This window comes from Lissotriton vulgaris, chromosome 8 (assembly GCF_964263255.1).
Source record: "Lissotriton vulgaris chromosome 8, aLisVul1.2, whole genome shotgun sequence".
NCBI classification, from domain to species: Eukaryota; Metazoa; Chordata; class Amphibia; order Caudata; family Salamandridae; genus Lissotriton; species Lissotriton vulgaris.
In genome coordinates this window covers 851,226,660-851,252,285 of record NC_141696.1, presented here as the reverse complement: position 1 = coordinate 851,252,285, position 25,626 = coordinate 851,226,660, and the positions used below count along the sequence as shown (strand labels likewise).

The 25,626-nt window shown below is 45.6% G+C and overlaps 1 protein-coding gene across 1 annotated transcript in view; it reads left to right on the top strand.

The window, feature by feature from the left end:
- AKAP17A (A-kinase anchoring protein 17A) overlaps positions 1-24,524 on the top strand; it is a 106,749-nt gene extending 82,225 nt beyond the window's left edge. Inside the window, exons 3-4 of the mRNA XM_086934773.1 lie at positions 2,993-3,233; positions 23,190-24,524. Of these exons, the coding sequence (XP_086790899.1) occupies positions 2,993-3,233; positions 23,190-24,032 (1,084 nt within the window). The 3' untranslated portion in view covers positions 24,033-24,524. The remainder of the gene's footprint in view (positions 1-2,992; positions 3,234-23,189) is intronic.
- Positions 24,525-25,626: the final 1,102 nt, after the last annotated feature.

Genomic DNA, 25,626 nt, shown 5'->3' with positions numbered 1-25,626 from the left:
GGGCAGGGGGCTGGGTGGTCTGTTTTAGGCTGAGCCTCGGGACCCTCCCGTCTTGCTCACGGGGTTATCGGAGTCTCTCACGTCCTGGGCTCTGCTCTGTGCCTCGTCAGTCCCCCGCCTCGGATCAGAGTTGCCGCCTCCCGGCGGAGCGCCTCCGGTGCCAGCAGCGCATTCTGGAGATGGGGGGCCGCCGAGCCGTGCAATGGCGCCCTTTCACCTCTGTCGGGTATTGCCACGCTCATCCCGTTACCGCCGTCCTCCCAGTCGCGATAGTGACCCCGGGGGGGGGGGACACTGCTGCTATAATCGGCCTTAGGCTACGGCAGGACGGGGAGCTCACGGAGCTTGCGACAGGCTATGCCGCCATCTTGGCCACGCTTCAGCCTAAACACTTTTAAGCTCCCGTCTTTGGAACATTTGGATAGAAATAAAATAGTTTTAAAGCAGATGTTAAATCAAACCTATTTTTTTTAATGGATGATGAGGCGATTGCAAAAAGAAAGTATGCTTGGTAAGTTATTCATTCGTACAAAAAAATCCAAGCCCCAACTTTATTTAACTTTACATTTACAACTGGTTTTAAGGGATGGATATCTTAAGATAAGATTTGGCCGCTATCCAACAAAGGATGGGACTCTGAGATGGATACAAACTAGGCAAACACAAAATTGTAGATTATGTGGTTGTGTCAATGAAACGCTTTTGCATATTCTATGTATTTGACTCAGATTGCGACAAGAGAGGCCATGCTTTTAAAACCTGTTTTTAAGAAAATAGGAGTAAGAACGTGCCACCAAACAATTAAATTGTGCCTCTTAGGGCAAAACACTTGTTAACAAATCATTTGTCAAGTTCATCATTCTAGCTGAAAAAAATCTGACTCAGGCTGAAGTTCTACCCATGGTACAGGAATGATAAATGGTATATTAATAACCTTGTTGTTGTATTAGTATTGTTTTGCAATACAGGTTACCTCGCATATGTAATAAAAAGCTGTTCAGCTAAGAGTAGAGTTATGGAGGCATTATAAAGATTAAGATATCATCATATATGATAGGTGTCGGTATCAAATATAGCTTGTTTGGCGAGCTTGTTCGGCGAGCGCCGACGCCTGTTGCTCCTTCGACGTCGAGGGCTCGACGCTGACGTCGACGACTAAGAAACCGTCGATGGTGATCTCGACGGCGGCCTACCCAGGCCCTTCGACGTCGATCCTTCACGCCGTCTCGACCCGGAGCCACGGGGAGATGGAACACACCGTCGTCATCCCTCTCGTCGTCGTCGATGCAATCGACACTGACAGAGACTGGGACCTTTTGCTGGCCTTCCTGCCTCTGAGGAGCCCCCCAGAGGCCTCAGCAGAGGCAGAGGGAGCCTTCCCAGCCTGCCCAGACCCACCTGCAGTCGTCTCTCCTCTAGACCTTGAAGCCTAATCTTCAGCCTTTCCCTCTGGGTCCTTGCTGAAAAGTTCTGGCAGATGTCACATTCATCGGGGACTTGTGCAGCAGGGAGACAGAGTATGCAGACGTCGTGTGGATCAGACTTGGACTTCTTCCTTCCACATGCTGGGCACTTGTCGAAGAGAGCAGGCATTTTAGAGCCCTAAAAAGCCTGAACAAATGCACAGGAGTGAAGGGAAACACCAAGTACACAAACTGAAAACACTTTTAAAACCAAAAGTGCACAAAATTCCAATAAACCCTTGAAAAAGGGAGAGCTCAATGCACCAGGGTCCTGTTAGCAGGAGCCAGAAAAAAGAACTGAAAGTAAAAGGGACCTGCTGTGCATTCTGGGATAAGTTCTGGAAAGTTCTCTTAAAGGCACAGTATCCTGTTTAAGCCACATAATACCAGCCTGTGGGGCTTGTCTGTCCATGCCTTCCTCTCTATCATTCCAGAGGCTTTGCTGGTAGAGGCAAGTTTCTCTATGGAGGAAACAGGGCAGGCTGTGCTGTTTGTGTGGATTTTTGGTGGAATTTCTAGTTGAAGTACTGGACAGTGTAGCCTGTGGATATAGGCTGCATTATCTGTCTTTAAATTCTCTCTTAAGTGTCTTTGCAGTTCTGCATTTTTTGACAATTTAAGAGATTATTTTTGATTGCTCCGGGGTCCACGCACATGGGCGGGACTATTCACTAGATTATGACTATAACAGAGATACCCCTGCTACAGAACTGGAGTTACAGGACAGAAACTACTCCTTACCTCGCATATGGAATAAAAAGCTGTTAAGCTAAGAGTAGAGTTATGGAGGCATTATAAAGATTAAGATATCATCATATATGATCGGTGTCTGTATCAAATATAGCTTGTTTGGAGAGAATTCACAAAGGCATTTTAATTACTGGGCTGGGCAAAACGGCGTAGATCGAACGTATGTAATGTTTATTACTTATATTGAGTTGTTGCATAATGAAATTAAATGAATGAAATATTACTTATTATGATTTATGTGGTTTCAATGGTCTAGTACAGCATATCATCACTATATAATCTTAATATTTGTAGTGCATCTGTTCAAATATTATTTTTGATTACTCGGTTTGAGAAATTTGTTATTTTTATTCGTTATGATTCTAATGATTTTTATTAATTGGACAATAAAGACTTATTACTAATGCAGTTCCTAGTCTTTTTGTCTGACACAATCTAAATCTTTGCTTTTAATTTATGTGTCAATTTAGAGTATATGATCGGTTTAGAAGAACATTGTGTTGATTCTAATCTCCTTATATTTCCATTGTGATATTTGTGCTAGCTCAAACATGTCTTTCAACTAAGCTGGTAGTAGTCTTGCTTAGTAAAATTGGGAACACGCTTTCACTGTGTAATTCTGTTTTCTTCTTCTAGGACAATCTGTGCTCATGCCTGTAGTTCAGGTGCTTGGCTAAGGATACATAGTTTATTTGTAAGGCTTCAAACTTGTTATTAGCATGTCCGTTCAATAGCTCAACATGGTTTGGTTAACAATAAAAATATATATTTTGTTCTAGGAAACAAAAAGAAGAGGAAGAGCTTGAAAAAGAACGAAAAAGGGAAGAAAAATTGCGCAGGAAAGAGAAGAAACTAAGGGATCGAGAAGCACGCAGGAACCAGAAAAGGCTGGAGAAACTGCAAGCGGAGGAACAAAGAAAATTGCAAGAGAAAATCATATTGGAGGAAAGAAAGTTGCTGCTGGCTCAGAGGAATCTAGAATCAATCAGATTGATTGCGGAGCTACTGGGTAGAGCTAAGGTGACTAATTTTCCTTTCTACATTTTACTTTTTATAATTAAATTACCTTGTTTAATGTGGCCAATAAAATGTGGCTGCAAGTTAAGCACTTAACTGCTTGGGACTTGGAGGTCACCAGTTTGAATGCTATTGGGTTGAGTAAGAATTTCTTTCCAGTGAAAGTAATTAAATAAGTAGTGTTACTGAAGTAGCAGGCACTATATGAAAATCAATTTAATATTAAAACAGTGTGCCTTGCTCTTGCTTAAGGACTTTGATAATCGAAGATCACTAATCATTGGAAGCCATCTTTGTTTTTATCCCAATAGAATTCTTAGTTATTAGCAAAACCGTTTTTTTTTCACTTCCATGTAACTCTGCCCCTCCCTCCCTGGTACAAAACCTGCAATTCCTAAACCGAGCAATTCCTTGTAATAGATAGCCAGGTTTTTTACAGATCAATTAAAGAGGAGGCCAATGGTATTGGCACATGCTGAGCCCTCACCCCCTTCTTTAAAAACAAAAATAATAATAATCCCACCCCCATTTATTGATCTTCTAGTATAAAACACTTTCTACAGCTACAAAAGAGTAAACCTGCGAAATGTCTGCCAAATGATGTGAATTTGTCAAAGTACACCACATTTATTGGGAAATGAACACCTTTTTAGCCCTCATCTTGATGGTTCTGGGTAAATTTAATTACACATAGTAAACTGAACGTGCGAAGTATCTGTCAAATTCAGTAAACTCGTAGCTGGGACTAAAATGCTCAACTAATAGATCACTGCACTCCTTTGGTGAGGGTTCATTTCATTGAGTCATCCTCCTTGTATGGTGGTGTTAGCTCATCCCCTACCGAAATTGTAGGATGGATCCCAAAATATAAGCGCAAGTAGATAGCTTGACAGCAAATGCAGCTGTAAGGAGTGCCTTTAATGTCATGGATGTGGCGTGAAGACTTTTTGCAACCGGTTTACACTCGGGTACCCAGTGATGCACCCGCCATTCCTGCTCCTAACGAAGCATTGGCCAACAGCCACTGCCTCAACAGGGACGGCATTACCCGCACGTCCTTTTCCTCACTTTACCCTTGCCCGGAAAACGGTCGCTTTTGTCCGTTTTTCCACCATTAACCCGATTAGGACCGGGTTGGAAATGTCACCGGTCCCCCGATAATTCCCGATCATACACAAGATCATCCCTGAAGAGTCACGGTTATTTACCGTTGACGAAACACGTGTCGGCTGGACTGTTGTTTTCTGTGGTGATTTTCCCTAATGGGAAGCACCATTTGTGAATAAACAAACACCTTGACACAACATTTATGGTGATCTGATTCCCTTAGTGTGAATATTTGTGAGACACTTCACAGCAATTTACTTGTCTTTGTGTGCTCTGGATTCTGCTTACACGTTTTGGAAGAGGGGGCCCTCTGCCTTTTCTCTCCCCTACAGAGGTTGTGGTTTTCCTCTGACCAAGATGCACCAAACCTGATACACTCTAAATCTACCTACCTTTTTTTCTCCTTAATGTACAGTAACTAGACTACGTTTAATCAATGTACATCAATGTGTGTATGTGTTACTCCAGGAAACACTGGTAATATTGATTCAAAACAGTATCCTGACTGCTCACTCTTTTTGCCTGAAACACCTTTTCCTCCACTACCTTTTCCCTCTATTCTTTCACTTACCTGTTAGTACGGTACAGGACTGTGCCTGACTGCAATGAAATGTTTTGTTGCTAAATGTATCTGAACCTTTAATAATTTACCTGATTAATAAATTCCCTGTCCGGCTGGACAAGGGATAGAAATATATAGCAGCCTATTGTGGTCTATATAATATTACTGTATGATTTTGCTTAAGCTGAGGACCTTTGTCTTCCTTAAACTTAGCTGATACCCATGGTCCATAGCTACCTACTGGGTTCCCCTTGTCCTATAAAAAAAGTTGAGCGCAATCGCTGGATTGCAGGGGTTTTTCTATAACCTTTAATACCTCGTTCTAAGAGGTCGGCCACCCTAGTGCCAGAGTACTTATATTCACACTTCTTTTTTCTAGTTTATTCTTTACCCCTCAAGAGATGTCAGCCCATGCCCCACTATACACCGCAGATTACATTAAGCATCTATGCTCTGGGCCTGCCCTACTGTCCGACACCCCAGATGTCCCAACAGTGACCAACTCTTCCCTACCTGAGCAATTTGAAAAACTTAAAAAGAAACAATTTCGCCTACAGTTTATGGTGTTAATGCTAACAGATTACTTAAAAGCTGAGGTGATACCGGTCGGTCTCCAAGTCCGAAATATTCCAGGCATTTTTATGGACAACCCAAAGTACGTCTCTAATTTCAGTTACATTAGAACCACGTGCTCGAGGTACTGGCTTGTGTTAGGCATTGACATAGCCACGGAAACACTTAAATCCTTAGAAACAGAAATTAATGACTTATTGAAGCAGATTAACGATTCTGATCCCACTGCAGAGTGCAAGAAGTTACTTGACCAAGTTGAAAAAACAGTGGCAGACTTTCATCGAATTGAACAAAATAAGAAATCTAATAAAGTCAAGAAAGATATCAAGACCAATAACATAGAGAACACCTACCCCTACTTACACAAAGACTTCTACACCAACAGGCCACACTTTAACCCTAACAGTAGACCCTGAGGAAGGTATAATAAGCGACAAAATATAGTAGGTTTTTCTGAAACCTCAGAGGATTCCTCGGATAGTTCAGATCCAGGTGAAGGAGGCAGTAATTCTCGACGAGGAGGAGGTGCCCAGCCTAATTTTTTATCCAGAGGCCGACCCAGTACTCCTCAAAGGGGACGGGTGAAGAAACCTCAACGATGGTTCAATGCCCCAGGCGAGCGCAAAACCAGGAACAACTTTTACCAGTGGTAGACAATACTGAAGGTATTAACTCCTCATTTCCCTCCGTTCAAACACCCCAATCTGAAATAATACCTATCTTTAATCTATCCAAGCACATACTGCAGGACCCAGAAATAGAACTCCTGAAAAAAGGATTATCCTTTGTACCCACTGTCCGCCCGAACTACATGGAGTTGCAGACTGAACTACTGAGATTCTTCAGGCTAATTCGCCTCAAGGCTTTCTTTCAACTGCATCCGCCAACCCTTACCAATTCAAACACACCCTTTCGCCCCCCCATCTACATTCCTCCCAACTGCCAGCATGATTCCATCTGAAATCATAACATTTGAAAAACTAGTCCAAAAAGATCTATGTGACCTAGAGAGGAAGAAACTGTATATTCCATATAAAATCTCACGTGTTGAGAAAGATGCCATAAGCACGCTGAAGACCAACCCATCACTCGTAATAAAAAGTGCAGGCAGGGGTGGTGGGATTGTGTTACAGGCCATTGATTCCTATAAAAGTGAAATTCAACGTCAATTGGGGAACACAGATCATTACCAAAGACTACCCCGAAATCCAACTAAAGATATCCAAGACATCATACTTAAACCTACAACGGAAGCCCGTGCCGAAGGCACCTGGTTGGTTGTTTAGGACTCTGGGCACTTTAGCACTGCTGTCCAGTGTTAAGTGTGTGTTGTCTCTGTAGTAAACATGGTAAGATTGGTCTACACCTATTTGGCATATTTAATTTACCTGTCAGCCCCTTGTAAAGTGGTATCTCAGATACCCAGGGCCAGTAAATTAAATGCTACTGGTGGGCTTGCAGCGCTGATTGTGCCACCCGTCAAAGTAGACTTTCAAACTTGTCTCAGGCCTCTGCCATTGCAGGGCCTTTTGCGCACAGTGTTACTGCCGCTGTGACGTGGCACCTAAAGTGTGTGCCATGTATGTGACCCCCCTTTTACTGCACGTCACCCCTAAGGTGGGCCCTAGCTAGCCCAATGAGCAGGGTGCATTGCAGGTGAAAAGTAGGACATGTACCTTAAGCGTGTGACATGTCCTGGTAGTGACCAACGGCCATTTTGGTTTCTCACTGCTGTGAGGCTGCCCTCCTAGAGGAATGCATTGGGGATTCCCTGATAAGTGGTTCAGTGGGAATTCCTGATATGAGAGGAGCAGCGTGGTCAAGTTTGGTATGTTTGGAATAGTAATAATGAATGCTGTGTAACTGTGTGCGCGGATTTATTATCACTATTTTAGAAATGCCACTTCTAGAAGTTGGCATTTCTGTGTGCTATGTGTCTGCCTGCATGCCTGGTGTGTATTGCATGTCTGGCTCTGGAGTGACAGTGACTGAGGTGTGCGGCTCCAGGAAGGGCAGGGTGAGTCAGCCCTAGGCTGAATAGGAGATCTGCATTTGGAGTAGTGGGAGGAGTAGTCCCCTGACCCTGAATAGGTCTTTGCCTGCCTAGGTGAATGCTGGCTCCGCCCCCCTGTGGTGTGTCTGAGGACCGAGCCCCATCTGACAAACACCCCCCAGAACCAGTTGAGGCTGGTTCCCCAAGCCCTGTGCAGACTAAGGAAAATGTCCTATAAATATTGGGACAGTGACCCCATGAGAGCTGTGCTTCCTTGTGCTGTGTTGGGTGGTGGAATTGCTGGGCCCCAGGAGGAACCGCCACAAGGGACTTCCTCTCTGCCAGGGGGCCCTGTGAGCTGGCCTGCCTGTGCCCAGCTCTACTTTCTGGGCTGAGCGCCTGCGGAGCACTATAACTTTCTTCCAGGGCTGGAGAAGCATGGTGCCCTGCAGTGCGAGGCTGCGATTTGTCTTGAGGGAATCCCGGCATGGGGATTCCCCTGTGATTCCAGGAGAAGAGGGAGCCTACCCCACATTTGGGCTCAGTCGAAGCAGGAGTCTACCACGCATTTGGGCTCATTCTGAGCGGGAGCCTACCCTACATTTGGGCTCATGGAGAAGCGGGAGCCCACCCCGCAGTTGTGAAGAGCCGCCGCCTCGGGGAAATCAGGAAGTCAGGCAAGACTGGCTGATGTTTGGTGGAGCTTAAGGCCCAGGAAGCAGAGCGCCTCGTGTGCGGCCAATGGGGAGAGAGGCCGGTGTCTGCCGAGCCGGAAGTCTGGGAGATCAGGAGGAGTCCTGAGTTCCCCCGTGACTGCAGGAAGACTCAGACAGCCAGCAAGGCGCGGAAGGTGGTGCGGCCACCAGAGGAGACTGAGAGAGGTGAAGGAGGGCCCCAAGAGCAGGACCTCCCGAGGCATATTGCCAGTCCCTGGAGCCGGCAACGATCTGTCCCGGTGAGTGGGGATGGTGCGTGAAGCAATGTTGGCACTCCCTGAAGCACTGTTATTGCCAGTGCTGATTTCTCTTTGGGTGGTCATCAGGCACGGTTGGTGCCTGGGCTAATTTCGTCGTTGGCCTCTTTGTGGTGTTGAGAGCGGCACTGGAAGGGCCCCATTAAAAAGGGGCTCCCTATGCACTGTTAGTGCCCGTGCAAAGCCAGTTTCGTCAGCTTCACCGTGAGAGCGCGTGCAGCTGCAACGTGGGGCCATGTCTTCGGTGATGAGAAGGAAAGGGCGGGATGCACCCCTCAGCCCCAGTGCATTACCCACATTGTTTTTGCTGCAAGGCAGCCAGAGGGCCAGTGAAAGGCCCTACATTTAGAGCCCTGACATTTGGGACAGAGGGCATTTGGGCCCCATGGAAGGCCAGTTGGGCTGGGGTCATTTTGAGTCCTGGTAGGGCGCAAGGCCCAGATATTCCGCATAATGTGTTTATGCTGAGGGTGATGTATGTACCTGGGGAGTGTTACTACGGTGCACTTCTAATTGTGATTTATGTGTAATGTGTTTTATGCCTAATGTCATGCAGACCTAATGAGTTTATGTTGCTAGTGATAATGCTGATGACTGTATTTTGCCAGTAGTTACTGGTTGTTTTACATTTGTTACTTGTGCATTCTAAAGGTTCTGACAGTAGCCCGATTGGCCCTGTCATGTTTGCAATCCCCTGTAAATTGTTACCTGGTGCCACCTGGCACAGTGTATATGTGTGATTATGATTCTACTGTGTTTTTTTGATAATACAAAGGTTATTTTTTATATAAGCTTTTGTGGAGTTTATTTTGTGGTGTGCCTAGTATGTTGCTTCTGTGTTTGTGTGTGTGTGTGGGGTGGGGGGGGTGCGGGGGGTGTTGCGCACATGCTTTACACATTGCCTCCGGGATAAGCCTGACTGCTCATGCCAAGCTACCAAGGGGTTGAGCAGGGGTTCTCTCCAGCATGTAAACTCCCTTGCCCTGACTAGAGTGGTGGTTTCTGCCTAGCTTTGGCGCTTGCCCTAGCCAACCAGAAAACCCATTTCTAACAGCCCCCTGACCAATCCCCCCCCCACCCCCACCCCCCTCCCCCTGGGCTGCATTCAATGGCTTTGTAATAAATGGGAAATTGATTCTGCAAGCCCCAAGTGCCCTCTTAATCACTGGGGAGGTCTCAACCTGACTGTGGACAGAGACTTGGATAGGATGGCAACAACAGGCACCAGTGCATGTGTAGGAAGCTGACTCTTTATATGGTATATCATAATCTGATATACCGGTCAAAGATCCAGGGGTTTGCTTACGAGTGGGCAGGGGCTTGCTCTAGCAAATCCTAGGTGCTCTGTTGGGGGTGGTGGTCGGGGGGGGGAGGGGGGGTAGTGTGATCATGCAGTCTTAGGCTTCACTGAGAGGAGTGCAAGACCTCTACAAATACACCCAAGTCTATAAATGACGCACACGGCTCAATACTGAGATCCACATCAATTTATAGGAATAGCATGTATCTTTATATATATATTTAGGCATTGGAAGACCATTGTTCAGGTAAGTGCGTTTTTAATTAAGAATTATATTCAGTTCAAAAAGTCTGCACAGTGCAATTTCCGTAAGCTTCAATGTTATCTGCTTCTTTTTATCTTGAATGATATGCCTGTGCAATTCCTGGTCCGTTATAGATGCTTTATAATTGGGGCTCCCAGTTGAATGGTATTTATTTTTGTGACATTTCCGTCTGTATGTCTCCATATTTATTTTTTAGTCATCTTATTATTTATCCATATTTATTTTGTGTTTTGAGATTAACCGCATGCGCGCTAGCGGGTTTTCCCGCTGTGCGCTGATTTTTAAAAATCGTGCGGTTCGTGACAAAGCCAGCTCGTCATCCGCGTAGCGCAGGTTCGAGGCATGTGGGCTGCTGAATTCATATCTGTGCATAGATCGCCGCCTAGTGTTGGGTCCGGATGATTGCACATTGTTGTCCTGGAAGAGTCTTCGAAGTATCACGAGATAGGTGGCTCCTCCCCTGGACTACAGTGCGCATGGGCATCAACTCCATCCTCAGATTGTTTTTTTTCGCCATTGGGTTCGGATGTCTTTAATTCCCTCTTGTCGGAATCGATAGAAAACTTTCTTGAGACCAAAAGGTCTTTAGTCTATACGTCTGTATTGTCTTGCATTCGGCTTTACTTCTTCTAGCTCGGCTCAGAGCCGGATTCTGTACTCCCGCGTACTCTCGGCGCGGAAGGCCCAGTCGACGCTCCTGACCTATCGACCGTCCATCATGGACCGAAGTCCATTCAAGAGATGTCCGGTCTGCTACTCGAAATACCCCCACATCGACGTCCACCCGGTGTGCAACAAGTGTCTGTCGCCGGACCACGATGAGGACAAGTGTATGGCTTGTTCCCGCTTCAGGTCTAAGAAGACGCTTAAGCTTCGACAAGCTGCGCGCCTGGAGGCCCAGCAATCTGCTCCGGCGCCTGTGGACATCTTCAATGCAGGGGATGTCGAGGACGAATCCCAGGACATTTCTGAATCAAACCCCGCGTCGGACGTTGAAGATAACTACGACGCGGAAGCTGAGGCGTTCGAGGGCGAAGAAGTCGACGAGGTAGGAGACAACGACGGGGCCCTCGGGTCCATGGAGGATAGCTCGGACGAGGAGCTTCCTCAAACTGACTCTGAAGCCGTGCCGATTTATAAGGCCCAGGTCGAGGGATCGCCTTCGGGCCTTACCAAAGATCTCGCTATGGGTTCCACGGCCCCGCCTTAGCGCCCGGCCACGGACATTGTTGCCGAGCCATTCCCTGGCAAAACGAAACCGAAAGTGAAACCAACGGTCTCGACGCCAGATTCTGCGCAGGTGCCGGCACCGTAACCGAAAGTGCGCATCGCTTTGGTCGGCACCAGGGCCTCGGAGGCTTCGGCGCCGAAGAAGCCGAAGATGGCTGTTGAGCCAAAGACTCGAGTCAAGGGCGTCGAGACGAAGTCTGCCGCGCCGAAGGCTAAAGTGAAGGTGGTCGAGACGGGCGTGTCGGCGCCGAAGACGATCGACACCGGCAAAAGCCTGGTCGACCCGAAGAAGGCTGTCGGCGAGCCGAAGAAGACTCTCGGTGACCCGAAGAAGCGTCTCGATGACCCAAAGGTCCTCACGACCTCGCGTCCGCAGGACAAGGCCAAGGGCGCTGCGCCCCGAGGATCGACTCCAAAAGTGGCCTCGAAGGACTCCATTGAACCGGCGCGCCCATCCGCCGCGTTCACCAAAAAGGTGACGGACTCCCTGCAGCGCATCCGTGAGGGCGCCGCGCCGGTCGATCCGGACGATCCTCCGCCTGCGAAACCTGTGGAGAAACCACTAAAGACGTTCACGCCGATCCACTTCACGTTGCCGCCTAAGACGGCGCCGAAGGCTTCCGCTCCTAAGGCAGTGGCCGGCGTGCCCGAGAAGGTCTCCTCGGCGCCGAAGGCGTCATCGGTGGTCCACGGCCCGCGACCTCGACCTTCGGGGGATGAGCATCAGGAACATTTTATCGACGCCGAAACGGGCAGGCTTTCCCTCCTGAAGCGGAAAATCACCCCAGAACCCCAACTGGAGTCTTACAAGATTCCTCTCAAGAAAAAGAAGGACTCTGCTTGCTCTCCCGTCTTGGTGGAACCCCTTTCCCCACAGACTCATGATGTGTCGCCCACTTACTCAGATGTGGACGCTGGTGAGGGAGATGATGAGGATGAATACAGTTATCCAGTCTATACAGACCCTGAGGATACACATGAACCCTGGGCAGCTGGTGGTGACCCTGGGGGTCCTCAATCAGGACAAGACCCTCAACTTTTTTCTGCTAAAACGTCCCCTACAGAGGACTCTACTGCTTTTAATGCCCTCATTGAACGGGCAGCTAACAATCACAACCTCCAGCTACATGCTGACCCTGTGGATGTGGATTTCCTCTTTGACACCTTTTCAGTATCAGAAAAAACTGTTAAAACTCTGCCTATGCTGAAAGGTGTTTTAATTTTTTGAAAAACCAAATGCCAACCCCACCACTTTTCAGGTGCTCATTAATTCGAGCAAACAAATCAAATTGAATTACAGATTTGTTCGGTATATTTTATTTATACCCTTTACTTAGAAATTTTCAACATGTAAGATCAAAAAAATGTTTAAGAAAGACACTCAACATGTAACACTTGGCATGTAACAATACAAAAAAGTACAAATCACTAGATAAATTACAAACAAACAATTGTATTATACACCTTTTTCTATTGAGTACTAGCAAACAATAAATCTTTGCACATATTCAGACAACACTCAATATCTCAATAGTAGAAAAACATAATCAGTATTTCAACTCAATGATAGAGACACGTTCAAGGAAGAAAATTGAATAACATAAATTAATTTATCAGTAAGACTCAGAAATTGATCCTGTATCTTTCATATATTCTTTCAATACTGCAGACGCGTTTCGAATCCGTAAAACAAGTAAACAGACTCTCATCAGGGCTCAATCAATGTGGTTCTGCAAGGTGTTTTTTTTTAAAAAAGGGGAAGAAAGAAAAAGAGAGCAACGTGTCACCAATCATTGTCAATAGCAAGGTGACTGCCCCCCATGCCCCTCTTAGCCCTTTGTGTACCTGATAGTCAATCCGAGGAACTTATCGTGGGGATCTTGTCACACCAACTTGTGTAGCGGGACCTTGTTATCTGCAAGATAACATTAAGCTAAGAATGTGCAAAAGCAGTATAATTCAAGTTTGTGCACGCACAAGCAAACCCAATGAGAAAAGAATTGAGTTCATACCTTGGACAGTCGTGAGTATTTCTCCCTGTCCCAATTGTTCAGTTTCTTAGAGGTCCTTTGTTGACCTGTAAATAGCGTACCCAAGTCGCCATGTTAAACCCAATACGGCATTTCAGGAGCGTGCAAGAGCATTTTCAATGACATCTTGGATCAGAAATGTTCAATCGGAAACGCATACCTGGAGGCACAGCATACAATCAAAAGGCCTCTGGACAGTCCTTACGATCTCTAGGTCTCTGCAGGCGGCCGATCTACAATAACAAAGAGCCAAGCTCAGTTGTATCGCCTGCAAACGAGTAAAAGCATTGCGGCAGAGAATTACATCGTATCCATATGATGCGACAAATTACCAATTCTCAGACCAAATGGTGGGTTAACTATTTTAACTTAAGGCTTCGACCGGAAAAAGTCTATTTAACATTTACCTGCACTTGAGCGTTGCAGGTTCCCGATCAGGTCGCTGTGTTTTCGTTGTACGGGAAGCAGCGTTTTTCAAATCACGCCGCACTGTGCCCTTTACCTCGGCTGGTAACCTGACAACCAAGAATGGGAGACTTGTAACTTGTCATCCCCGATTAGAATCGCGGGTTGTACTATCGCTTGTTATTGTGTACACTCACCGGTTCAGTCAAGGCTCCATAGTTCGACTGCCAGATTCAGTTCAGAAACGCCAGCGCCATCTTTGGGGCAGGGATATAGACGGTCATTGAGTTCAAGGAATTATGGGACATGTAGTCCCAAATGGGTACAACAAGGCTGCTGTCGAGTGGAGCACTACAATTCCCCGTGTGGTCACAGGCTTATAACCTTGAGACCTCAGACATACTGTTCAGTCCGGTTTGGGCACTATTAAACCTCATAATCAAATAGACCTCTTTGCGCAACAAGGTTTCTTCAATGTCGACAAGACCTTTTTTAATGGGCATTGTGAACAATACTGTCCATGAAAAGTCAGTTTCTGCATGTGATTTGTCTACAAAATGTTGGACCATGGGGGCACTAAGGACTTTATTCTTAATGCGGGAGCGATGTTGTGTAATCCTTGTGTTTACTTGCTGATTAGTCTTCCCAATATAAAGTTTTGGGCATCCACAAACGATAGCGTACACAACATTTTTGGTCTTACAATTTGAAAAACCTTTATTGGTCCATTTCACTTCCTTGTGTTGGAATTCACAACCCTCAAGACAGGACCCACAGGATACACAATTGCCACACTTGTGGTGTCCCTCGACAGGTTTGAGACCCCATTTAGATAATAGATCTTGCTTGGGTCTAGGTGTTATCATGTCGGCACGTACTAGTTGTTGGCCGATGCTCCTATTCTTTTTATAGGCAAAAATAGGCCTCGGAAATGGACACTCCAATTCTTCCAACAAGTGCCAATTTTTCAGGACCATTTGTCTTACTCGATGTGTATCTGGTCCAAAAGTCGTGACGCACACCATTTGTTCCAATTCCCGTTTTGCTTTGTTCTGCAGTAGACATTCCCTTGGCGTATAGCGTGCCCTTTTGTATGAATGTTTAAGCATCTTCTTGGGGTACCCACGGGTGATCATCTCATCACAAAACTTGTTCGCATAATGGTCAAAATCCTCCATACTCGAGCAATTTCTTCGAATACGGAGTAATTGCCCATAAGGTAAATTGCTTTTCAAGTTCCGTGGATGAGCACTCCGGTGATGGAGAATGGTGTTTTTGTCTGTCTTTTTGCGGAAAAGTGATGATTTCAGGTGCCCCTCATTGCAAGTGATTTGGACATCTAAGAAAGTCATAGCAGTTTTGCTCTGTTCTAGGGAGAATTTGATGTCCTGGTGTTTATTATTAAGCCACTGGTGGAAGGCAATCAATTCGGTGTGGCTCCCCTGCCACAGGAGCCACACGTCATCGATATACCGTAGCCATTGTTTGATGTGTTTATGAAAAGGATTATTATTTTCAATAAACATTTGTTCATATTGCGCCATATACAATATGGCTACCTCCGGAGCATAAGGGCAGCCCATGGCCGTCCCTTTAATTTGCATATAGAATTGATCATTGAAACGGAAATAATTCTTTTTCAATGTCAATTCCGCAAGTTGTACATGAATTTTGTCGGCACTCTATGCGGTCTCTCTCTGGTGTCCAAATACATTTCTATCACCTCAAGCGCCTCGTCTTGAGGGATCTGTGTATACAAGGTCGTTACGTCCATTGTGACCATAATTTCAGATTCGGGATCAAACTCCATATCCTCAACTTTGACTAGGAAATCGGTGGTATCCTTTAGGTAGGACCTCACTCCACTTACAAAAGGTTTTAAAAAGAAATCAATGTATTTGGAGATGGGCTCCAAACACGAATTACACCCCGAGACTATTGGCCGTCCCGGGGGATCAGTCAGGTTTTTATGGATTTTTGGGAGGAGATACAACACCGGGGTTCGTGGAAACCTCTTCACAAGATATTCACTTTCTTTCTCTCCTACATATCCACTAACTCTGCCCTCCTGAATCAATTCCATTATCATTCCTTGAATCTCCTTGACTGGGTCTCCCTGCAACTTCCTATACCAAGTCACATTGTCAACCTGCAGTTGGCCTTCCAATATATATTTGTCTTTAGGCCATAGAACCACGGCCCGCCTTTATCGGCCGGTTTAATCAGGACAGAATGGTCTTCTTGTAAACTCTTAAGTGCTTGCCTTTGTCCTTTGCTCACATTGGATTGGACATACTTTTTACTCTTCTCAAATTTGTTAATAGATGATAGTAAAACTTGCTCGTATGCATACACTTGCTTAGGAATATTTTGGCTTGGAATAAAATTCGACTTGTTCCTAAGGCCAGTTGTTTCAATATTTGAACTCGGTGGCTGATTTGCAAAAAATGCTCTAAGTCGTATCTTCCGACAAAAAGCAATCATCTCCATCTTTAATTTAGTGTAGTCCGTTTGTTGACTAGGAACAAATTTGAGTCCCAAATTAAGCACTGATTCCTTGTCCTTAGTTAGTTTTTTGGCAGACAAATTCACTATATTAGTTGTGGCTGCTATGATTGGTAGTTGTTCCTGCGTGTGCGCATGTCCCACGGGACTTTGTATCTTGTCTTGCCCTGTTGGTTCTTGTCTAAAAAAGAAACCTTCTTTTTATTAGAGTTGCCTTTTTGATCGGACCCAGAAGAGTCAGATGAGGAGGATGTTTCTGAAAAGGTCTTAAAGCGATTCCGCGACCGACCCTGATATTTGTAGAGTGCTCCACGCGAGTCAGCCTGAGTGTAATAGTCGTCCTTCAGGAAAGGATATGCCTTTTCTAAACTGAAGGATTTGGCGTCTTTCTCGTATTGTGAGGTTTTGTTATTGATAGTAGTGTCCCTAAAGGACAAAAATTCCTTTTCTATTTTTTCTATCAATGCTTTAGCATCAGGCACCACAGTGCTGTCCAAGATACTTTTGGTAAGTTCTTGAATCTCTTCTAATTCCTTCTGACACAGCCGTTGTGCTGTCTCTATGGTATGGACCATCAAGTCCCGGCTACATTTAGTATTAATGCAACTAAAGCCTCTCTTATACTCCGCGTCCTCAGTAAATATTACCGGTACATTTTTCACTTGAAGAGCCCAGGGGATTGTGCCTCCCCTTAGGTGCTTCAGTAAAAAATGCCCGTGTAATTCTGTTCTGATATGTTTTTTGCTGAGTCTCGTCAATTTGTCGGACTCATTCTGCTGTTGTTGTGCAGAGGTACTAAGGGCAATATTGGGGAAGGGGTCTGACTCTAATAAAGATTGGATATGGCTCTCAGAAAATGAAAGAGTGTCTTTCTCAGACATACCCTAATGAAGGACCGAACGTCCTTCCTACCACAAATGAAACAACCAATAACAAAACACATATAACTTAACGCCCTTTATACTCTCGCGGGTAATCGAACCCGCCCTAAACTTTGAACAGTTAAGGAGATAGGTCCCGGGAAAGGTGTTTTAAAGCATGCTGCTGAGATCTTTAAAGAACCTACCAAGGCAAGAGTGATAAACCCTAGGATTGACAAGAAATACAAGTCGGCGCCTACTGATCCTACCTACATCAAAGCACAGTTGCCTCTGGACTCCCTTGTCGTCTCGAATGCCCAAAAGAGGGCTAATTCTCAGACTACGGTTGATGCTCCTCCCCCTGACAAAGAATCCAAGGTCTTTGAGGCTTCAGGGAAGAGGGTAGCAGCACAGGCAGCCAACATCTGGCGCATTTCTAACACACAGGCGCTTCTGGCGCGCTATGACAGGGTACACTACTATACACTGGAGACCCTGTTGCAACACCTGCCTGATCAATACAAGGAAGGAGCTGAGATGCTGATTCAGGAAGGGAAGCTAATCTCTAACGCTTCAATTAAGTGCGCTCTGGACGCAGCTGATACCGCTGCCAGAGCTATAAACACTAGTATTATGCTTCGGCGACACGCCTGGCTGAGAATCTCTGGATTTAAGCCGGAAATCCAAACCACCATCCTGAACCAAACGGTTAACCCAGATCACCTGTTTGGCCCAGAGGTTGACACCACCCTAGAAAAAATAAAAAAAGGACACTGAGACTGCAAAATCCATGGGTGCCTTACAGTCCCAGCAGTTTCAGGGTGGGTCCTTTCGTCGCTCCAGCGCTAGAGGCGTCTCCAGGGGCCAGCTCTCCCAGTCCACGCAATACTACAAGGGCAACACACAGACCACTTACACCAACATGAGTCGAGGTGGATATTGTGGCAACAGTGCCAAGGGCAGAGGACGTGGAAACAACAGATCCTGATCCTCTGCCACCAGCAAGCAGTGACGCCTTGTCACTGCCCCCCGACCATACAACACCGGTCGGGGGGGGACTCCAGCAGTTCCTGCCCGTCTGGAAGTCCATCACCACGGACAGGTGGGTCAGAAAACTTATCCAATACGGTTATTGTCTGGAGTTAACATCCACTCCACCCAACATACCCCCAAGACACCGTCCTATGTCAAACGAGCACTTGCACTTATTGCAGCAAGAAGTCACCGTCATGCTGCAAAAGGGAGCAATAGAGCTCGTGCCAGTGCAGGAAAGAGGCACGGGGGTCTACTCCCTGTACTTCTTGATACCAAAAAAGGACGGGTCCCTCAGGCCCATCCTAGACCTCAGGCCACTCAACTACTACATCCTGTCGGAGCACTTCCATATGCTGACCCTGCAGCAGGTGCTTCCGTTGCTCAGGCAGGGGGATTTTCTTGCAACTTTAGACCTAAAGGATGCGTACTTTCACATTCCACTGCACCCTTCACACAGGAAATACCTCAGTTTCACCATACAAAACCAGCACTACCAGTTCAAGGTTTTGCCTTTCGGTGTCACCACGGCACCCAGGGTGTTCACAAAGTGCCTGGCGACAGTGGCGACGCATCTCAGGAGACGGAACATCCACGTCTACCCTTATCGGGACGACTGGCTCATCCAAGCGAAGTCAGCCCAGCAGTGTGCCGCCCACATGTCCCACACCATTCACCTCCTGCACGATCTGGGATTCTCACTGAATTACCCGAAATCCCATCTCCAGCCCGCCCACGTACGGCAGTATCTGGGCGCAACCATAAACACTCTGGCGGCCACAGCACAGCCGAATTCAGTGAGTCAGCAGCATTCAATCGCTGATACAAAAATTCAGACCTCAACACTCCCTTCCAGCAAGAGTGTTCATGCAGTTGATAGGCATGATGGCCTCCTGCATCTCCATAGTCCCGCACGCGAGACTACATATGCGCCCGCTTCAGGAGTGCTTAGCACGTCAGTGGACTCAGGCTCACGGGCAGTTGAACGACCTAGTGTTGGTGAGCGGTCGGGCATACAACTCTCTGCATTGGTGGAATCCACGAAACCTTTGCAAGGGCCGACCGTTCCAAGAGCCTGTGCCACAGATCATCCTGACGACGGACGCCTCTCTCCAGGGATGGGGAGCCCATGTACTCCATTACACTGTGCAGGGACTATGGACGCAACAGCAACGGAAGATGCACATCAATGTTCTCGAACTGATGGCGATCTTCATGGCACTCAAAGCCTTCAAAGTACATCTGTGCAACAAGGTTGTGTTGATCCGGACGGACAACATGACAGCCATGTACTACATTCAAAAGCAGGGAGGAACACATTCTCCGCAGCTGTCTCATCTGGCTCAGAGCATGTGGAAGTGGGCCATTCAGAGGAACATCTTCCTCGTGGCAGACCATCTCCCGGGCAAAGACAATCAGATGGCGGACCTGCTCAGCAGGCACAGCCACCAAATGCACGAGTGGGAGATACATCCATCAGTACTCCAGCCGTACTTCCGAAGGTGGGGTCATCCAGAGATAGACCTGTTCGCCACAAGGGAGAACGCAAAATGCCAAAGCTTCGCCGCCAGGTTCCCACACCCACAGTGGCTGGGCAATGCGATATGGATGAACTGGTCAGGCAAATTTGCGTACGCTTTTCCCCCAGCACCTCTGATACCGCTGGTGGCACGCAAGCTCAGGCAGCACTCCATGACTCTCATCCTGGTTGCTCCAACGTGGGCTCGCCAACCATGGTACACCACGTTTCTGGAACTGTCCGTGGTACCGCATCAGAGGCTACGTCTCGCGCCCAGCCTTCTGACGCAGAGCCATGGCGACATTCAGCATCCAGATGCGCAACAGCTCAACCTGGCGATCTGGCTCCTGAAGTCTTAGAGTTTGGCTACCTGCACTTACCTTCTGACTGTATATACATCACTCGGGAGGCAAGAAAGCCCACCACCAGAGCATGCTACGCGGCAAAATGGAAGCGGTTTGTCATTTATTGTGCAGACCACAACATTAACCCGCTAGATGCTTCTATTCAGAATATCATTTGTTACCTTTCCATCTGTACAAATGTAATCTGGCCTATGCTTCCATTCGCATACATCTATCTGCAATGGCCGCTTATCTCCAGAATAGGCAGCACCTCTCTCTCTTCAGAGTGCCTGCCATTAAGACCTTTCTGGAAGGACTCAAACGAGTCATTCCTCCGCGGACTCCACCAGCTCCGGAGTGGAACCTCAATGTGGTCCTCACCCGGCTGATGGGTCCTCCCTTTGAACCACTGCATTCCTGCGAGATTCAGTTCTTGACGTGGAAAGTGGCTTTCCTCATAGCGATTACATCGCTACAGCGAGTTAGTGAACTGCAAGCCCTCACTATCCAAGAGCCATTTATTCAAATTCATTCTAACAGGGTGGTGCTGCGCACTAACCCTAAATTCCTTCCTAAGGTCGTGTCGCAATTCCATATCAACCAAACTATTGAACTGCCTGTTTTCTTCCAAAATCCTGAGTCATTGGCGGAGAGAATGCTCCACACCCTTGACGTCAAAAGGGCCCTGATGTATTACATCGATAAGACCAAAGATTTTAGGAAGACTAAGCAACTCTTTGTTGCCTTTGCATCACACCACAAAGGTAACCCTATTTCCAAGGCTGGTATTGCTAGGTGGATCGATAAATGTATCCAGATCTGCTATCTGAAAGCCAAGCGTACTCTCACCATTCCACCAAGGGCCCATTCCACCAGAAAGTTGGGGGCCTCTATGGCATTCCTTGGAAACATTCCTTTGGAAGACATATGTAGAGCAGCCACATGGTCTACCACACACACACATTTACAAAGCATTATTGTGTTGATGTGCACTCCAAACAGCAGGCAGCTGTAGGGCAGGCTGTTCTAAAAACGCTTTTTCAAACAGATATGAATTCAGCAGCCCACATGCCTCGAACCGAATATGCTACTTACCAGTATTTCTCTGTTCTTGGCATGTAGGGCTGCTGACGTTCATATCGCCCACCCTCCTCCCCGGCGCCTGTAGCAGCTGCAGAATTCACACATACTTTTAGCATGGTCATCATTCACTTAGTTTCACTCCATCTTGGCCGCAATGGCTAAAAACAATCTGAGGATGGAGTCGATGCCCATGCGCACTGTAGTCCAGCGGAGGAGCCACCTATCTCGTGATACTTCGAAGACTCTTCCAGGACAACAATGTGCAATCATCCGGACCCAACACTAGGCGGCGATCTATGCACAGATATGAATGTCAGCAGCCCTACATGCCAAGAACAGATGCATACTGGTAAGTAGCATATTCGGTAACGCCCATGACGAGCTGGCTTTGTCATTAGCGTCGAAGGGGTTTAAATGGAGCTGTAAAATGTTATATGTTCATGTTCATTTAACCCTTGGAAGTGCACTCATACATGGATGCCTGTTATGCAAATTAAGAAGCCCTGTATAACAAAACACTACACTTGCAGGTTCATATTAGCGTTGTACTACAAATATATGTTAACATATGCCTGTATTTAAGGAAATCTCATCCTGCTTTTTAAATCCATGCGGTCTATCTGCTCAGCTGTTGCCTGGAATTCATGAAAGACCGCATGGAAAGCCTCTCCCAAGAAGTGCCATTTTCAGTGGTTTTCTGCTTTTAAAAATAAGTACCGACAGGATAAACATTTTTTTTCTGTCTGTATCTGTAAAAATAAAATCAGTTAACGCTGAAAAACTGAAGCCTTATTTATAACCTTGCCAGTCATTTGGAAGGAGAATGACTGGTTGTGTAAAGTAATTACTCACAGTAATGCCTCTTATAGTGGTAGTCTAAAAATTCCCAGTTCTTCAGCTGGGACACCCACTAATCCACTGTAATCTATCTGACACTATCCATTCTCTTGAACCCTTGAAGGACTGACTTTATTTAAGTCAGCAGACTGGTCACTGCTTTAGTTCATTTCCCTAGACTTCTATATTTTAGCTTATGTTATGCTGTGCTACAGCCTGCTAGCTTGGACACACGCCTGGAGGAAGGGTACATCAACACTAATCCATTGCATTTAGTATCCTGAACTGTCTACATTGATTCCAAGCAGGAAAGCTTACAAGGTGCTTTTAGCCAGACACACAGCTAGTATCCTAATTTGAAGTGAGACCCAAAATACCCGCCCCCCCCCCCCCCCCTCCCCCACTACACCACACCAGAGATTATCAAAGATGGATTCGAAGCTTAGGAGGCTTACAGAATTATTGGCACATTTGGAATTTCAGTAGGTGAAAGCTCTATCCAGGTCCCCTTGGTCCAATCTAGAATGCTCCTGCATCTCTCTTTTTTTTTTTTAAAGACCAATTCAGTGACAGGTTTTAAAGGCTTGTAACACTTTAAAATTCCCCATTCATTTCGGAACTTCCGATCAATATGCCTCTGGGCATTCTCCCCAAGCTCCTCTTAGAAAGCTGCGTCAATTCCTGTTTTTTAGGCCATAGATCGAGACCCCACTTAAATGCCCCCACCAAACCTCAATTAAAAAAAAAACATCTAATTTCAAAGACCAATCTATGACAATGACTAAGTTAACCCAGCGCACAATACAACCCCCCCCCCCCCCCCCCCCGCCTTCAAGTCACATATTTTTTTTCCATCCAATTTCCTTTTATTTGAGCTGGCACTCTTATACTTTGTGGCCTCAAAAAGAAACACTCAATTTATAGTCCTGTAGCACAAAATATTACTGTTTTGTTAATGTCCGTTCAAGAAAATACAGGGCAAAGCCTGTTGGCTGTACAATGCATTAAATAATAAAGTAAAAAATGTGCAACCTTGCAAGGATTAAGGCTGTCGTGGTTGATACCTTTTGTAAAGCTAGCACTATGTGACAGACTTATAAAGATATCATAACTTTGAGATTTAAAAAATATATATCTATTATCGCTGCAGGTATCTTGATTGCCATGCCTTTACTGTGAGTCTTTTTATTATTTTTTTTTTTTTGCATTAATTGTCAATGTCCAGTGAAATGTTGCAGTTTGCATAGGAACACTTGTTTTGGATCCTTGTTTTGGACACCTTGTCCTAGGGTATTTGTTTTACACTTCTTACTTAAGTTATAATTTTTTTCTGTTTTGCAGACCGTAAAACTTATGGAACAAGAGCAGAAGGAAGCCGAACAAATCCGTCGCCAAGAATTTGAGGAGAGACGAAGGAAGCAAGAGGCAGAGCTTCGACGTGTGGAGGAAGAAAAACAGCGAACCCTTGCACTTCAAAGAAAGGAGAGAGAGCTAAGAGAAAAACTGCTAAATAACCTTCAGAAAAAGAGGAAAGTGATCTCACAAGTTGATGAGGCCACAATCCCGAATTGCAACTCTGTGAAGTCTGGCAATCCTGTTCCAGTATCGGAGTCATTTTGTTATGTTACTTCTACTTCAGCACAAACCTCAGCTAGTCAGTTGGATGTGATGTCCAGTCACGATATTATAAAAAATTCCAAAAATGTCAATGGAGTCGCTCATGATGATGATTCTACCAAAATAATTAAACTAAATGACTCAAAGAGTGAGAACAAATCTCAAGAAAGGCATCTTGATGTGCATTCCAGTATTCTTAATAGTGACATTTGGCGTATCAATAAATTGAGCATGGAACAAAGTTCATGCAAGGAGTTGTCATCGCAACGAGGAAAGATTGAAGGAGAGACAAGTTCTGATGATGAACTCAGAAGGCATCAAAGTAAACACAAGAGAGAATTTGGCAGTGGAGATGAGGGTCGAAGAAACAGAAAGAAACATCATAAAAAACATTCCAGGAGAGGTGGCAGACCTCTGCAGCCAAGCCTTAGCCCACCCTCTACTTTGTACAAGAGAGCTTACAGTGGTGAAAGGAAAGAAGATAAGCAGGAGAGAGGTCACAACCACAGAAAAAGAAGTCATCGGAAGCGGTCATTAAGTAGGGAAATCAGTCCTCTTCATAGGTGATCAAGGACATGGGCCTGTGCCAAGGCTCTTCTCACACCCACTGCTTTGAGAAATGACTATCTGGAAGTATAGCATTATCTGGGAATATGGCATAACGACTATCCAGTAGAAACCTTAGTAGAAACAATCCGCTAGTTTGTTGAAGATGCAGATCATGCACATTTTGTTCACCACAGTTTTTATGTACCCTTCATTCAGTCGCAAGCGAACTATTTAAAGGGAACATTTAAATGAAACTTGTAGTTTTTGGACATCCAAAGCAAATTGCTTTTCATATTTTGCTGCTTGTATGTTCAGTTACAAAGATATGACTTGTTTTTATGTTTGCGCCCACTCAGCTCAAATAACGTATTCATTTTTTGCACAAAGTGCTGAAACATTTCTACCTAATGGAGAAAAGGAAGTCTTTTGTGTTATTACCAGTAAATTAAATCTGCATACACTCCTGGAAAATGTGACTTTTTCATCAGCAGATTAAAGATTTGAATTATGCACTTGTTAAAACGTAATTTAGCGGTTCCTTTCCGAACAGATATTCAACATTTGCACGATGCCAGACTTCTTTTAAAGTCCATGTTTGGTATTTTGCATGCATCTAAACAATCATTCTGGTATCCTATTTTCAATTCCAGACTTTTTCTTTTGGTTATAACTAAATGTATTTAAACAAAACAACATAAGTAACCATACAATCCTACATAGGCCCCTCGTCCTACTTTTCTTTCTTTTATCAACCACAGCAGACATTGACAATGTAAAACATTGTTCTGAAAGCCCTGATCCAACATAGTTCAGTGTCCTTGGTGCAAGGAGCCTTAACCATGCCTTTTTCCTGTTTCATTTACAAATCGACCCTCAATTTAAGAATTTTTTAATACCCTGTCTTGGGTTTAATCCGTAGTGAAAAAGAGCCCTCTGGCTAAATTAACTAGTTAAAGAGATTAAAGTTTTTTTAAAGCTAGTCAAGGTCACCAGTAAATCAAATCAGGTTTGATGTATCTCCCCGTAAAAATGAAAGTGGGAGAAAAGGAAACTGGACTAGGTATGCTGTAACATAGTGGTAGAGTAAATCGTTATTTACTTGTTTATTGCATCTAGTTTTATAGATGATAATCTTGGCATATTAGATACGTTCTCGTGGAAAATGACAGAAATGTTTCTTAGCAGACTGAGTAAGGCTGCGCTCATCCCTAGAGAGACATTTACTTACGAGGTCTGTACAGGGCCCTGCCCACCAGGCACTATACCAAGCACATTTCCTGGCAGCGTGTTAGCTTTGTGCCCACCACTTGGGCCATTAACCTGGCTCTTAGCAAGTGGTGCAAGCATCTCAGGAGAATGTTAAAGTTCCCCGTAGTATAGCCCCAAGAGCAATGACTCTTGGCATAACTTTACTGCCTTTAGCGAAAGTGATATCTACAACACTCTTCTTGTGATCAACCCATCTAATCACCTCAGCAACCCTCTACCACCTTCCATCTTCAAAGAAATAAAAGCTGCCATCTTCCCCTTATGGTCCTGGATTGTCAACGCTTCTCTATTGCAAGGCACAATCCCAGACTGCCTAAAAGCAGCGCAGGTAATCCCCCATTCT